We start from the raw sequence: 13973 nt of genomic DNA on the forward strand, positions 1-13973 counted from the left end.
TCTAGGCCCTGGGCTCTGATAGGCTAACGCCACCGATGGGATCTGTTTTGATGCGATCTGTTGCAAGAGGTCAGCCGGTGCTGGTGGTATTTCTTTGGTAACTTGTAGAATGGTGCCAGGGAAATCCTCTTTTGCTTGAATTTTCTGCACGACGCGTTGAGGAGAGTGTCCCTTGCCTCGAGTGATATCAAGAACGCCTTGTTTGGGCACGGCAGTCACATACGCACACTTACCACCTTTCCATCCATCAGGACACGCCACCCCCAGCTACATCACATCCCTCCCACCATGGGTCGACGACCACCACCCCGGCAGCCCGCGGCGCGCCCGCCCCTCCTCCCCCTCCTCCTCGTCCTCCTCTCGGCCCCCCACCAAGCATCAGCAGTCGACCAGACCGGCGGCACGGCGGCCGTGTCGCTGGCCAAGGAGCCCATGTACGCGACGGCGCGGGCGTGCGCCGTCGGCTGCCTCGTGTACAACGGCATGTGGCACTGCGGCGTCAACGCGGGCTACCAGGACCTCGGGCTCGGGCTCGGCTGCGGCTGCGGGCCAAACAACGCCTGCTACTGCGGCGCCAAGATGGCCAGCTCGGCCGCGTCCTACATCACCTCGTGCGTCAGCGAGCGCTGCGGCCGCAGCGTCGCCGGCTGGAAGGAGGAGGCCAGCAGCATGCAGGGGCTGTACGACGGGTACTGCCGCTCTGCTCTGGGCGATGCGGCTGTCGCGCCGGCAACAACGACGGGTGCCGGTGCCGGTGCCGGTGGGGCGGGCGCGACGGCAAAGGGAGACGGGCTACCTGCCCAGACGGGGGCCGGGGCGGCGGGGGCGGCAGCCCAGGGCGAGGCCAAGGGCGGCCTGAGCCAGTCCGACATCATCGCGCTGGCCGCGAGCCTGGGCGTCGGCGTGCCCAGCCTACTGGTGGCCGTGGCCACGCTGTGGGTGCAGATGCGCAAGAAGAAGAAGAAGGAGGAGGCCGCCGCTGCCGGCGCCGGCGCCGGCGCGGCCCCCGTGGTCGGGCAGCCCGTGGCCGCGCCTGCCGTCGCGCACAAGCCCGTCGAGCCGTGGACGCCGTCGCCGTCGCCTCACATTAGCGAGGCTCCGTGAGGGCGGCTTTGCAGGTGATGTTTTCTCACGGCGTCGAGGACGGCTGTGTGGAGTGTTTTCCTTCACTTTTTTTTTTCTGTCTGCTGTATAATCTACTTCTTTCTTTCTTCTTTAATTTCATTACGCATACCTGTCACACTATCTCTTTTACGGATGGGCTAGGAATTCCCTCGCACTTACTTCCTTTCTAGGCAGACACATGACGTTCTGCTGCTCATCAACCATCGCGTCCATGTACGATCCCATCAGTTATCCACGGCATAGAAACACACAGATGTTACCAAACACATATGGAGACGTACTTTGAAACTCTGTCGGCGAGCTAGACCTCGCCCAAAAAAAATGAGCGAACATGGTCATGTAACAAAAGCGTCTAGGCTCAAGGGCGCGGGAATAAGTCGCTACTCCCGCACCTTGCGGCTTTTCCCAAACAGGCTGGCGCGTTCAGCTCTCGTCGTAATTGCCCGATCGATGGATGATCCTTGTTTTTGGTCCCCGGCTCGATCTGATACCTTGACAGGACCGATTTTGCGGTCTTCACTAAAGATACCCGATGTCGGGTTCTAAGGAGCTGGTATAAATATGTCGGCTATGCGCTGACACGATCTTCGCCATCAGGGCAACTATGCGTCAAGAGGGCAGAAGCGAGGTTCCCGCATAACAAGGCAGAAAGTCTCGGTAAAGATCGAAAATGGGAATAAAATTACTCGCTGAGCTATAATAACCCCACGGCCATACAGGTGGGGGTTGTGCCGAAACGAAGGGAGAAGAAAACGCCGCCATGCTAAATGCCGTCCACCGGTGACGCTAACTCAGGAACAATGAGCAGGAGGTATGAGGGTATCAACTTTCCAAAACCTGGAAAACAAAGCCCATCCAAAGTAGCCCGTCCTCTAGAGAGATACAGGGGGATATGCGGGTTGAGGTGTGCGGGACGCATGAGAAATAAAAAATATGTACCACCAACAACGGCTGGATATATGTAAAATATGCGCAGCAGAGGCATGTGAACTATAAGGACTGGAAGAGAATAGCACCAAACAAAAAGAAAAGAAAAAGGCCAGAATATTATTTAGACTAATAAAGGCCAGAGTGAGGCGGTCAATGACAAAATGGCCGCGAAACCAGCCCCCCAGCCCGCCACAGGCCGCCCAGGCCCGGAGTTGGCGGGGCCGGCGGGCCCGCCGGGTCCTGCTATCCTTGTGCCGCTTGCTGGGGTTGAAGTGATTGTGCTTGGTGGTTTCATTGCTGGCGATGTGCCCGACGGAGTCGGGGGGCTCACGGCGGCCGAGCCGGCACCCGAGCCTGCAAACTGGCGCGAACACTGACCCTCAAGCGTGCGGAGCGACGAGGTCGTCTGAAGAGCGCCCGGGGAGGCGCCACAGTTGACGTACTGGGACATCCAGATGCAGTCGGCATCCTGGTCAAACACCATGTAGGCAGAGCGCAGGAAGGTGTCGCCCAGCAGGACAAAGTTGGAGTTGCTGCTGAGGCCCAGGACGCAGTTGCCATTGAACGATCGGATCAGCTCCTTGTAGGGAACCCGAATGGTGATGTTGTCAAAGGCAAAGTCGAGCGTGCCGTTGACCCTCGTCAGGTCGCAGTTGACGGGCCAATAGCCCTGGGCGTCCATGGCCGTGGACCCAAAGTCGGAGGCAATGGCCTTGACCATCTCCTCGGGCAGCAGGGTCAGAGTCGAGCCAGTGTCGAGGAACACGGCCATGCGGCTGTTGTTGTAGGTGCGGGCGCGGCGGCTGGGCGGGTTGAGGGTCAGGCTCTGCATCTGCACCCAGTAACGGCGCACGCCGTCGGGCGACATCATGGCGGGGATGATGGGCAGGCGGGCCAGGCGGCCGGCGAACTTGGAGGTGTCGACGCCACCAAACACGACGATACCCTGCTTCTCGTCCTTGCCGCCAAGCGCAACGGAAAATGCCTTGGTCTTTGTCACGTTCTGATCCCTGAGTTCGTCGATAAAGTTCTTGTACTTGATGGTCTGGCCAACGCCGTGGCCAATCCCCAGGATACCTGCGTTCTGTTGCTCGCTCGCCGTGGCAACGCCGAACTGCGCGTTGTTGACCTGCATGTTGGTGCCGGGGATGCCGATGGTGTCGCGCACGTACGAGATGTTGGCGGCACCGATGCCGTAGCGCAGCTGGTTGGTGGTCCCAAGATCCTCGGCGGTGGACGACTTGGTCCAGTCGTAGTTGCCGCCTGTCTGGCAGAAGGCGCGCTCGCCGGCAGACAAAACACTACAGGTCGGGTTGATCCAGAGCTCAAAGGAGCCCGTGTCGAGGTGCACGAGAGCCTCCTGGGGCGGGTTGCCGAAACTCAGGCGTGTGTAATATCCTACATCAAAGCGCTGGCTGAAGGGCAGCTGAACGGCGCGGCGGCTCGGGTTTCCATGCTGCTCCCTGTTGCGGTGGAAGATGGGCATGTGCACGCAGCCGGCATCGTGCGGCTCTATGGCAGTCGATGGTGGGAACGCATCTTGCGCTAGTGCTGGCGAGACTAGTAATGCCGGGGCGGCCGTCGCGAGGAGCCAGAGGAGCTCGCAGAGTCGTCGGTGTGCCATCAAGGGCACTCGAGCGGTGCGAGGAGGTGGAAGGGCCGTCACCTCGAGGTCCGCCTCATTGGTGTCGAATATGGACAAGAGAAATAGAAAGGGAATACTGCAAATTCACGAGAAAAGACGTCCGGCAAGACCAAGCGTTTTCTCGCGCTCTGGTCTGGATATCCTCTAGTTAAGCCAAGGTCGTCGTCGGTATTGTCGATGCCGGTCCGGTCGGTTCGATTTCCCCCGCTGCTCCGGTTGGCCAGCAAAAGAGCAAGGTGACGAAATAGAATATTAAAGAAGCAAAGCAGGGGCCGAGATGTCACTAAAGAAGGAACGTGTACCCCAGAGTATCGAACGAACGAGGGCAATAAACGGTAAAGGAAAGAATAAGGGAAAAAGGAAGGATAACGCACGTCGCACAGCACTCGCTCGATGGATCAAGGAAACAAATCGAGAGAAGGGAAATCGACATGGCGTAAGCGTGCAGGCCAGCAAGGCGGGTGGACGCCAGGTGGGAGCCAGCAGCTGGCGGCCCGAAACAAGGCGAGACAGTTCCATTTGGTGCATGGGGGCAGGGGCTCCCGGCAGGGTCCGCTTGAGCCGCCAACGCGCTAAGGCGTCTCAGCTTGACAAGCGGTCAGGCTGGATGCCCCATGGCCGCTCCGATGGGGTCCATAGAGGCCCTGGCAAGAGGCGCAGTGATTGGGTGTTGCCGGCGGTGGCGAGCAGGGAGTGGATCGGATGCGATCGCAATGGATCTGGCTAGAGATCTGAGAGAGGTCTGTCTCTGAGAGGGGTGTCTCGCTGTTGGTGACACTTGCGAGCAGTGCTACTCTAGAGTGCCTGCGGTACAACTCTAGTCAGCTCGTTTGAAAACTTTGGTCACATGGCTGGAGAACACGGCAGCTGATCCTCGGGCTGTGCGCTGGAAAAACACAGCGGGAGAAACATGATCAAAAACGGCACCGCAAGACAGCGTAATCCATGAAGCACGGAAAAGGAGGATCAGCCCCACGTCCCCTATTCGGGGTGCGAAAATTCCCATGGTGGCAAGGCTTGAATCACGTACGATGGCCGCAGCTGGGCGCTTTTGTTTGGTGTCACTGCCAGTCGACGTCGGCACCAGCGCGGAATCCAAGGGCCAGCCTTTGATGCAGTTTCTGCGACACGGATGCAGGCGTGGGCGTGCTGCAGATCAAACGGCCTTCACTCAGGGGTTTGGCGGGGCCTGGCCAATCGACGCTGCTGTTTCTGCCGTCCCTGGGTCTATCGAGGCTGCTATTGGCCAATTCCACCTGACTCCAGTGGGGCACGGCGGCCTCTGGCCCCTCTCCCATCACCGCCTTGGCGCCGTCAATCTGGGGAGACTTGGTTTGTCCGCTTGAGCTTTCTTTTTGACAGACCAGACAGTCCAGACAGCTCGCCCCTACGAATCATCCCGGTTGCGAAGCTGTATTCGCATTGCTATCAGCCAGGTGCCACGCTCGTGCTATTGTGCCGGTTTCGGACTGTCCGCCCGAAGAAAAATGACTCTGCATTTCTAGATTACGCCCCTCGAAGCATCGAAGCTAGCCTCGAAACTTGATCTGATCATGACTGCCGCCTGAGTACTACCACACCACACACCTCAGCCTCACTCCAAGGACCCGTCCACCTGCATAACGATCTTGCCCCTCACGTGCCCTCCTTCCAGCCGTCCGAATGCCTTCTCGAACTCGTTGAAACCCCAGACGCTGTCGACCAAGGGCCGCGCCACCTTGGCGTCGACGAGCCTCGCTATGTCCTTCAGTTGCGACCCCAGCGCCTCGACGACAAAGAAGAGTCCTTTTGCAGCCTTGGCAGAGTTGCCGGCCTGCCCCCCTGCCGGCCTCGCTGCTTCCGGGCTGCTGACGATGCTGACAATCAGCCCGCCGTCCTTGACTGCCGCCCACGATGCTGCCAGGCTAGTGCCGCCGATGCAGTCAACCACCAGGTCGACCCCGTGCTCGCCGCCGCTCCCTTCTGCCGCCCACTGACCGATGGTCTGGCGACTGTAGTCGACCACTTCTGTTGCGCCCAGTTCGCGCACCAGGTCTCCCTTGCCCGGACCTGCCACCGCCACGACGGCCCCCGCCCCGGCCGCCGCTGCTAGCTGCACCACCCAGCTACCGACGCCGCCCGACGCGCCCGTCACGAGCACCCGCTGCTGCCCGTTTGCCCGCACCGCAGCGGCCTTGTCACTTGAGATATTATGCCCTCCCAGCAGGGCGGCCGGGTTGAGCGTTCCATGCGTGAAGAGGGCCTGGTACGCCGTCAGGGCGCTGAGCGGCGTCGCCGCCGTGTGGGCCCAGTCGACAGAGCGTGGTCGGAGGGCGAGCTCGCTTTCCTTGGCCAGGGTGTACTCTGCAGCGGCACCCGGCCGTGTGGCCTCGATGCGTGCGTAAACCTCGTCCCCGGGCTTGAAGGTCGAGTGCTGCGGAGCCGCGACGACGATACCTGCCATATCCTGGCCGGGAACCGGGATCTTGTCGGCGGGGATCAGTTCGGGGAAGTTGCGTGCCCAAAGCAGTTCGCCGGCGCAGGGGGCGGTGGCTACGACGCGGACTAGAATATCGTCCGGGTGGGTTGGTGTGGGGACGGGGATAGTGCCTTGGACGAGCTTTGTGGAGGCTTTGTCGGGCTGTAGGATGGCTTGCATCTCTGTGGGAAGGTCCTTGGGGACAACGGCAGTGGTGGACGCCATGGCGGTAAGGTGTGTAAGGTAGGATGCTTTATTGTGGTTTGTGTTGACACTGTAGAAATGGTTATCGTAGAGCTTGTGTTGTCGAGAGGCGATGGCGGATAGACGGACAGACATGGGCTTCTACGCCGGATGTCTCCCGGTTTTATAGCCACTTTCTGATGCGATGTACCGGCTACGAACGTTTACATTCCGAAAGGAGCATTCGCCTCCGCGCAATCGTCGCGACAAATTACCGGACGTCTCTGTATGGCTTTTCGGGCTCGCCTTTCGCAAAATCCCGGGTTGGACTCTCACGCATCACCGGGTTGCCGCGAGCCGGGCGTCAAATCGGGTCCCCGACGAGTCCCCGCATCGCCGCACGCAGCGGGCTGAATAATCGCGGGAGAAAGCGATCCGCAACCTTGCATCAAGTAATTCTAAGCGCATCCATTGTAAGCGCCGTGAATTCGTTGGAGCTTGGTTGGAAAGAAGGTTCCGGGCGCAACAGTCTCGCCGATTATGACTGCCTTTTGTAGTTGTGGACCTAGGTTTTCGGAGATGGCTTGTTGGAAGTTGTCTTGTGCTGCCCGATGGACGGGAATGGGAATGGGAATGGGAATGTTTGTCCAGCCAGAGCGTTGATGTCCCTCGCAATCGCCGTGGCCCAGCATACCAGCTAGGAGTTATCTAATAAGCAGAAGAGCTACGTTTTAACTACCCTTTCATTCTCGCTAAAATGTCACACTCGTTGGCCAAGGGCGTGGCGAGCCGTTGCCTAGCGCTTTGTTCCGCGTCTGGGCTGAGTCCGGCGCAACACATCTGGGCCCAGGCATCAAAGCACGTCTCAACCGCCGCAGCGAGTCAATCAGCACACGACCACGACCAGGCCGTGCTGGAATCCGCCTCGCGGCGTCACAGCAGGCAGCAGCCGTGGATGACTCCTGCGCAAACACCCAATTTGCCTGCTGAAGCGTCAAAGAACACCGTCACCGCCCTTGGCCCATTTTCCTACAAGAAATCACAAACGCCCGCACCCATCGCCCTCCGGATCCCACCCCGAAACCGGTGTAGAGACAGCGAACCATATACTACCCCCTCCCCACCACAAGCCATGTCCGAGCCCGCAGCCGCCACCACCACCACCGCGTTCGTGCGCGCTGGCTCGCCGTCCTACAACCCTATTGTCGTGGACCCGGCTCTGCAGGCGCGCTTCGGCTGCTCCATGCAGGCCTTCCTGGACCGCGAATACACCAACACCACCACCACCACCACCACCGCCCTCGGTTCGGTGAAGCCGCAGTGCCTCGCGACGGGCGCCGTCGTCTTCAACGCCTCCCGCACCGCCGTCCTGCTGGTGCAGCGGTCCGCGTCCGACTCGATGCCGGGCCTGTGGGAGACGCCCGGCGGCGGCGTCGACGCCGACGACGCCACGGTGCTGAGCGCCGTGGTGCGCGAGCTGTGGGAGGAGGTCGGCTTGCGCGCCGCGTCGGTGCGTTTCGTCGTGCCCTGCCGGGGGCACGGCGACGGCGACGACGTCGTCGACGGGGGTCACGACGATGCGTTGACGCAGGTGTTCCTGACGCGCAGGGGCAGGGTCGTGGCCAAGTTCAACTTTGTCGTCGACATCGAGGACGACGACGCCGCCGCCGTGGTGCTGGACCCGCGCGAGCACCAGGCCTACGTGTGGGCGACCGAGGAGGAGTGCGTCCGGGGCGCGAGGGGGGAGGTGCAGCTGCCCATCACGACGAGGGAGCAGCGCGAGGTTATACTGAATGCGTGGAGGATTGTCAAGGGGCTATGATGGTTGATGGTTGGGGATTGAATAAACGGGACTTTGGAGCACAGCATGGCGGGCTTGGGCTATTGCATTTTTATGCATGCATTATAGCACTTTGTGGGTAGGCGTTACGTTGGGAGCATCAGAAACGGCAAATTAGATAAGAATCATAAAAAGAATGACCATGTCCTGGAGACACAGAGAAAACAAGGGCAAAAGCCCAAAATACATGCCCACTGTCAGAATCGAACTGACGATCTTATCATACACCAATGCGGAAGTTTCCTTCGCTACTAGTGATACGCTTTACCACTAAGCCAAGCGGGCTGGATTGTCGGTGAGGATGTCAGGCATGTCGCGCAGCTTTTGTGTCCTCGGGTGGCCTTGTGGAGACGCCAGGGGTAAGGGGTTGCATGAGCTGAATCTTGAATATTGCATGAGGCCGCCTGGGCATTTGAACATTTTAAAAGCAAACTGGGGAAACGGCGGCTCCTTATTAATTTTACTACTATAACTCACCCTCGTGAGGGGACTTGAAATTGTGTTGTAAAGCATGCACCCATCTTTTATCCATATCCACAACCCACAACACCCCCTAAACCTTGGGTCCGCCGGTGCGGAGAGCAAACAGGCCCTGCGGGTCGAGGTTCTTGCGCACGTTGACGGCCTTCTGCCTCTTCTCGGGCCGGAGGCGGGAGAAGTAGCCCTGCCTGTAGTAGGCGTCGTTGAGGAAGAGCGGGTTGTGGACGTTGGGCAGGCGGCCGGCCTGCACGAAGCCGTCGACGAGCGACTTGATGCCCGTCGTCAGCTCGACCGTGGTCTTGTCGATCGCCTTGTCGCTCGTGCCGAGCAGGTACGAGTAGTTGAACTCGAACATGATGCGGTCGGCCGCGTCGTCCAGGTCCAGCATGTCGCCGCCGCTGGCCCGCGCGATGCGCGTGAGCGACTTGGGGATGGGCTGGAAGGCCATGGACGAAATGATGCCGAGCTCTCCGGCGCGCTTCTTGGAGGTGGAGCGCCAGTGGTCAAAGTAGGCGCGCATCATGTTGCCGTTGTCGGACGCGGGCGGCAGCGGCGTCGTCTCGGTCGCGATGACGTAGCGGGACCCGTGCAGGACGGCCCAGTTGTTGTAGCTGAGCAGCTCGCCGTACTCGCGCGTCTTACAGTTGTTGATGGTCGGCCCGACCTTGTCGAACTTGTCAAAGATGCCCGCGGGCGGGGTGGGGCCGTCGTAAAACAGGAACAGCGTCCACATCTCGATGGCGTTGAGCACCGTCAACTGCACCGTGGCAATGATGGCGGCCTTGGGGTCGTCGTAGTGCTCGGTGAAGTCGCGGATTAGCGCGAGCAGCTCGCCCGTCTTCTCCTTGCCGTACATCACGTTGCCGCCCCAGACCTTGCCGATGGGGTGCGCCTTGAGCACGTACTTTGTCACGATGCCAAAGTTGTTGCCGCCGCCCTTGAGCACCTCGAACACGTCCGGGTGCTTGTCCGCCGACACGGTCGCGATGGTGCCGTTGGGCGTCACGAGCTCGAACTCGACAATGTTGTTGGCCGCCCAGCCGTACTGCGTGCTCAGGAAGCTCAGGCCGCCGCCCAGCAGGAAGCCGCCGACGCCGACGTTGCCCATGCGCCCGCCCACGACGGCCAGGCCGGAGCCCTCGAGGCCCTTGAAGACGTCGTCCCACCGGTTGCCCGGGCCGACGGTGACGACGCCGCGGGCCCGGTCGATGGTGACCTCGTTCATCTTCTTGGTCGAGATGAGGACGCCGTCCTTGACGCTGGCGTAGCGGTTGTTGGGGTTGTGCCCGCCTGACTTGATGGCGAACTCGTCGCTGTTACCGGCCAGCACCTTCATCAGCTGCGACACCTCTTGCGCGTTCTGCGGCTCGAGAACGCAGTCGGGCTTGAGGCCCGCGCATCCCTGGGACCTGTGATGTGGACGACGTGTTAGACAGGGAACAGAGACGCATCGCGGGCGGTCCTCATAGGCCGTTGGATCTCCTACCAGTACTCCCCGGTCTCCTTGTTGTACTCCCTGTTGAAGATGCCCGAGTACTCGGCGATGCTGCTGCTTTGGGTCTTGATCAATTTGCAGGTGTCGGACTTGGCCAGCACGCCCGACGACAACATGGCCATCGTGGCGTACGCCACAGTGATCGCCCTGAGCTGCATGATGGAAAGAGAGAATGTATCAAAATAGAAAAAGGGAACGAGACTGGTGAACGAGAGTCTGCAAGAGTGACAAGTATCAAGGAATGCTGCTTTACCCCGAAGCAGTCGTGAAAGAATGAACGACCGTTTGCCGGATGAAGCCAAACACCAAGCAGAGCATCGTAGCGTCGGGGCATCGCGCCTTATATTCTCCTCGGGGCCTCTGCATCGCTCCCGCTCGGACGAGGCCCGATGTTAGTCTCCCATACGCACCGGCTCAAGGCCCGGTGGCACGTGGGGTATAGTTGGCATGCCCGATCCGGCGGGGGCTAATTTCCATCAAGCCTACGTTGGGGTTCGCGATGGAGCCGCGATGGCCGCGCCCAGGGGTCTTGAGTCACGTCAGAAATCCCCGGACAGGCGCTTGGGCTCTGACAAGCGCGCGTACCTACCTAGAAGACATTCTCGGCGCAGGCCGGGTTTTGCTCCGCTAGGGAGTGGGTGGTGCTCATCTCATATGCGCCACACATAGCAAAGCAAGGCTTTGATAGTGATATCCATGTCGAGGACCAGACTCTCCACTCGGATCAGCATGTTTACTGCTGTTGAAGAGAAGATGGGCTATTGCGTCCACTTGGTCAACACGAGCGCACATACTGATCAGCCGTGTGGGCCAACAACGCAAGGCCCTGCTAGCCGGGGTATCAGGGTCCAACGGTTCCTCCCACTAGCATTCAAACTCAAATAAACGCACGAGGCGCGAACTTCCTCTTGGGTCGGGCTCACCCGTACGAGCGCCCCACGGCAGATCTTGGCGCAGCCGAACATGTCAAAATATACTTTACCAGGTGGCCTGCCAACAAAAGACCTCTCAGGCAAAACCCGACGACTCGCGCGCCGTAGCTCTGCATTTTGGCAGGCGGTTGCCGATGGGGTGATGTGTGATTGCATGGCCGAGCGGTGGGGGTCCGGCACCCTACCAACTTCCCCTTTGTGCTCTGCCGTGGGGCTCGTTGACGTGCATCTCATGGAGATCCTTGCTTTGGGTAAAAAGTCCAGGAGCTTGGGAATTGGGCCCCAGCAGGACCCCCAATCCGTACCACGCACGGCAGCACCGCTGGGAAATTTCAGGGCGGCGCATACTACATATAAAGAGTCTCTCGCTATGGATCCTCTCCCGAATGGGGCAATGGCAAAACCGCCGAGCGGGCTTTCAGTGTTGCAAAGCTACATAGTTTAAAATCTAGAGTCGCACCCCTCGGTTTTTGCCTCAAGGGGTCGGCGTGGGCAGGCAGGAGCACGCAGAGCTCACGCGCGAAATGACATTGGCGCCGCAGGCCTTGCTGGCATAGTCTGGGACAACGCTAACGTCGGCGATGAACGTCTTGGTGAACTCGCCGCAAAACTTCTGGCTTTCCTCCAAACGGCCGGCGACGCTGGTGGACCGCATCGCGCGCAGGCAGTTATCGGCATTGCACGACGCGGCGCGGGGGCACGACGCCCGGCGCGTCATTTTGGCCAGGTAGCCGCCGCGCTCGATGGTGTTGATGTAGATGAAGCCCGAAGGGAACATGGCGTACGACGACCACGTGCCGAACATGTCGGCCACGCCGCCACCGGGGGCCGCGTCGTCCTCGGGGTGGATGTCCAGGTACGCAACCTCGCAGACCGAATTTCCGGTCGGGTCGGTGGGGATGGACGAAATGTCGTAGACGCGGTAGCCGGCCATGTAGTTGGACTGGTAGACCAGACCGTTGCCCATGACGTACTGGTTGTGGTCCACAGCAGGGACGGTGCCTGGCAGAGTCGTTGTTTGTTAGCAGAGTATAATCTCCAGAATCAGAATCAGAATCATGACTGACCTTTGTAGAGACCGGTTTGCTTGGGATGCTCCAGGTCTCGAATATCCCAGATGTAGGTTACAGGGTACTTGTCCATGGCCATTCCGCTGGACCGGATCTCGTCCAGCTCGTCGTCCAGGAGAAGGAACTCCTGGTTGTTTGGGTCCAGCACGACACCCTGGTGCGAGTACTGCACGCCCTCATAGGACGTGACAGAGATTATCGTCGACTTGGTCTTGTCGGTCACGTCGTAGATGGTTAACGAGTCCTCGTTATAACCATAGCAAATATCGCGGCCCTGGTACCGGGTGTCAGGTCCCTTATACGGAAGGCACTGGGCGTCGTGCACGTAGCCGTCGTCGCCATTGCAGGCAATCTTTTTCGGCTTGGACGGGTCCTTGAGGTCGACAAAAATGAGCCCGGCCTGGCACTCGACGTCGGTGCGCGGCGCCGAGCCCACGGCGACCATGTACTCCTTCTCCTCGTTCACGACGACGTTGTGGCTCGCACCCAATGGCATCTCCATGAAATGGCCAGTCAGGTCGGCCAAGCCGTCAAACTTGACAGGTGCCTTGGCTGGGTTGACGGTCAGGAGCTGAGGGTGGACTGGTCAGTTTGATCCGTCGTCTCCTGGTGCGTCGAGGCATCGTTGGCTTGAATTCACTCACCTTCCTCATGTCAAAGATCTGAACGCCGTGGCCGCGCCTCTCCGAGCCGATGATCATGTAATGCTTGTATGACCGCAGTTCTTTCCAGAACGAGTAGCGATCGTTCGGGTCAACAGGCGACGGGCTGCTAGATTGTCAGCTCCCGAGACGTTCAAGAGGGCGGGATGAGATCTTCACCTACAGGAACGCGAGGTGGAGCAGACGCCCCTCGGGCAGGATCTCGAGCAGGGCAGTGCCGTCGTACATGCCGCTGGCGATAAACTCGCGGCCGGACTCGGGGTCGGTCCAGCCCCAGGAGCCGCTGCCGGTCAGGAGGAGGCCGTCTCCCGCCTCGTCCCAGCCGTTGGGCGAGCCGAGGGTGGCGTGGTTGATGAAGTCGTACAGGTCGATGTTCTTGCACTTGAAGGTGTGCAGGGGGTCTCCCTTGACGGCCTCGACCTTGCCGTCGATGCACTTGGTGTAGTTGAGGCGCGGCCACTTTTCCGAGCTGAACAGGCCGGCGTCGGCCGCGGCCATCCAGTTGTCCACCTTGTTCTTGAGGTGCTGCTGGTGCGTGAGGCCGTTGTCGTAGAAGGCTGGCGGCTGTCAGTTGCCATTTCCTGTCATTCACGTCGTTTGGAATATCTTACCCTTGGCTCGCGCCTCATCCTTGGCCATCTCCCTTGCCACCGCCGCGGAGGCGAAGACGAGGGCAGCGCCCGAAACGGCGAAGAAACGCATCTTCAAAGGTGAATGGGACACGGGCAAAATATGGGTTGGCTTGACGAGGATGGCCTGGGACAGTCGGAAGGATGCACGGGACTGGAGCAAGCAACGCTGCTGCCAGCAAGACGCTGACCGCAGGAAAGACGCGTATTTATGGCTTGCACGACATGACGCTCCCCGCAGCAGCTCCCCAGCATTGTAGTGCAGGTCGCCGCCCTCAACCCGCAGTCGCCAACGCTGGGCGGCTTGGCTTCTGCATAGAACTCCCCCTGATAGGCAGGAGTGGGCAGCCTCAGCGGAGGGGCCTAACCGAGAGCCGAGCACCGCAAGATCGAACCAAGGTCGAAAAAGGGAGCGCAGAAGAGTTGAGGTCTTGCCCAAGAGGGAAGGTGAGATAGCGGTCGGCTTGGCGTCAGCTCCCCGCCTGGGCCGCCGAGCAGAAGGAAGATAGCAGCCAATTGCTGCT

General features: G+C 60.1%; 6 protein-coding genes and 1 non-coding gene across 7 annotated transcripts; 2 read left to right on the forward strand and 5 right to left on the reverse strand.

Annotated features, from left to right (window-relative positions):
• Positions 1-288: 288 nt before the first annotated feature.
• GGTG_09050 (hypothetical protein) lies at positions 289-1390 on the forward strand (the record flags this gene model as incomplete). Its single annotated transcript, XM_009226893.1, has 1 exon — positions 289-1390. One exon carries the CDS (start codon positions 289-291, stop codon positions 1102-1104), a length of 816 nt encoding a protein of 271 aa, XP_009225157.1. The 3' UTR covers positions 1105-1390.
• Positions 1391-1846: 456 nt separating this feature from the next.
• Positions 1847-4813, reverse strand: GGTG_09051 (candidapepsin-8). Its single transcript, XM_009226894.1, has one exon. The coding sequence runs from the start codon at positions 3677-3679 to the stop codon at positions 2177-2179; it is 1503 nt and encodes a 500-aa protein (XP_009225158.1). The 5' UTR covers positions 3680-4813; the 3' UTR covers positions 1847-2176.
• A 318-nt stretch (positions 4814-5131) lies between these two features.
• GGTG_09052 (hypothetical protein) lies at positions 5132-7086 on the reverse strand. Its single transcript, XM_009226895.1, has one exon. The coding sequence runs from the start codon at positions 6495-6497 to the stop codon at positions 5295-5297; it is 1203 nt and encodes a 400-aa protein (XP_009225159.1). The 5' UTR covers positions 6498-7086; the 3' UTR covers positions 5132-5294.
• A 283-nt stretch (positions 7087-7369) lies between these two features.
• Positions 7370-8397, forward strand: GGTG_09053 (hypothetical protein). Its single transcript, XM_009226896.1, has one exon. The coding sequence runs from the start codon at positions 7474-7476 to the stop codon at positions 8161-8163; it is 690 nt and encodes a 229-aa protein (XP_009225160.1). The 5' UTR covers positions 7370-7473; the 3' UTR covers positions 8164-8397.
• Positions 8370-8466, reverse strand: GGTG_20178. Its single transcript has one exon. It is a non-coding gene; the product is annotated as a tRNA-Thr (tRNA).
• A 114-nt stretch (positions 8467-8580) lies between these two features.
• Positions 8581-10765, reverse strand: GGTG_09054 (FAD binding domain-containing protein). Its single transcript, XM_009226897.1, has 3 exons — positions 10746-10765; positions 10148-10684; positions 8581-10070 (listed from the first exon to the last, which is right to left on the reverse strand). The coding sequence occupies exons 2-3, from the start codon at positions 10312-10314 to the stop codon at positions 8735-8737; spliced, it is 1503 nt and encodes a 500-aa protein (XP_009225161.1). The 5' UTR covers positions 10315-10684; positions 10746-10765; the 3' UTR covers positions 8581-8734.
• Positions 10766-11563: 798 nt separating this feature from the next.
• Positions 11564-13522, reverse strand: GGTG_09055 (hypothetical protein; the record flags this gene model as incomplete). Its single annotated transcript, XM_009226898.1, has 5 exons — positions 11564-12090; positions 12156-12729; positions 12803-12926; positions 12984-13377; positions 13432-13522. 5 exons carry the CDS (start codon positions 13520-13522, stop codon positions 11564-11566), a joined length of 1710 nt encoding a protein of 569 aa, XP_009225162.1.
• Positions 13523-13973: the final 451 nt, after the last annotated feature.

This window comes from Gaeumannomyces tritici (assembly GCF_000145635.1).
Source record: "Gaeumannomyces tritici R3-111a-1 unplaced genomic scaffold supercont2.5, whole genome shotgun sequence".
In the NCBI taxonomy this organism is placed as follows: Eukaryota; Fungi; Ascomycota; class Sordariomycetes; order Magnaporthales; family Magnaporthaceae; genus Gaeumannomyces; species Gaeumannomyces tritici.

Excerpts from the sequence above, each read along its gene's own strand:
- GGTG_09054 (XM_009226897.1), bottom strand. The coding sequence starts at position 10,314 with ATGCAGCTCAGGGCGATCACTGTGGCGTACGCCACGATGGCCATGTTG. Across the intron at positions 10,071-10,147 it reads AAGGAGACCGGGGAGTACTG|GTCCCAGGGATGCGCGGGCC; the intron begins GTAGGAGATCCA and ends TCCACATCACAG.
- GGTG_09052 (XM_009226895.1), bottom strand. The coding sequence starts at position 6,497 with ATGTCTGTCCGTCTATCCGCCATCGCCTCTCGACAACACAAGCTCTAC.
- GGTG_09053 (XM_009226896.1), top strand. The coding sequence starts at position 7,474 with ATGTCCGAGCCCGCAGCCGCCACCACCACCACCGCGTTCGTGCGCGCT.
- GGTG_09051 (XM_009226894.1), bottom strand. The coding sequence starts at position 3,679 with ATGGCACACCGACGACTCTGCGAGCTCCTCTGGCTCCTCGCGACGGCC.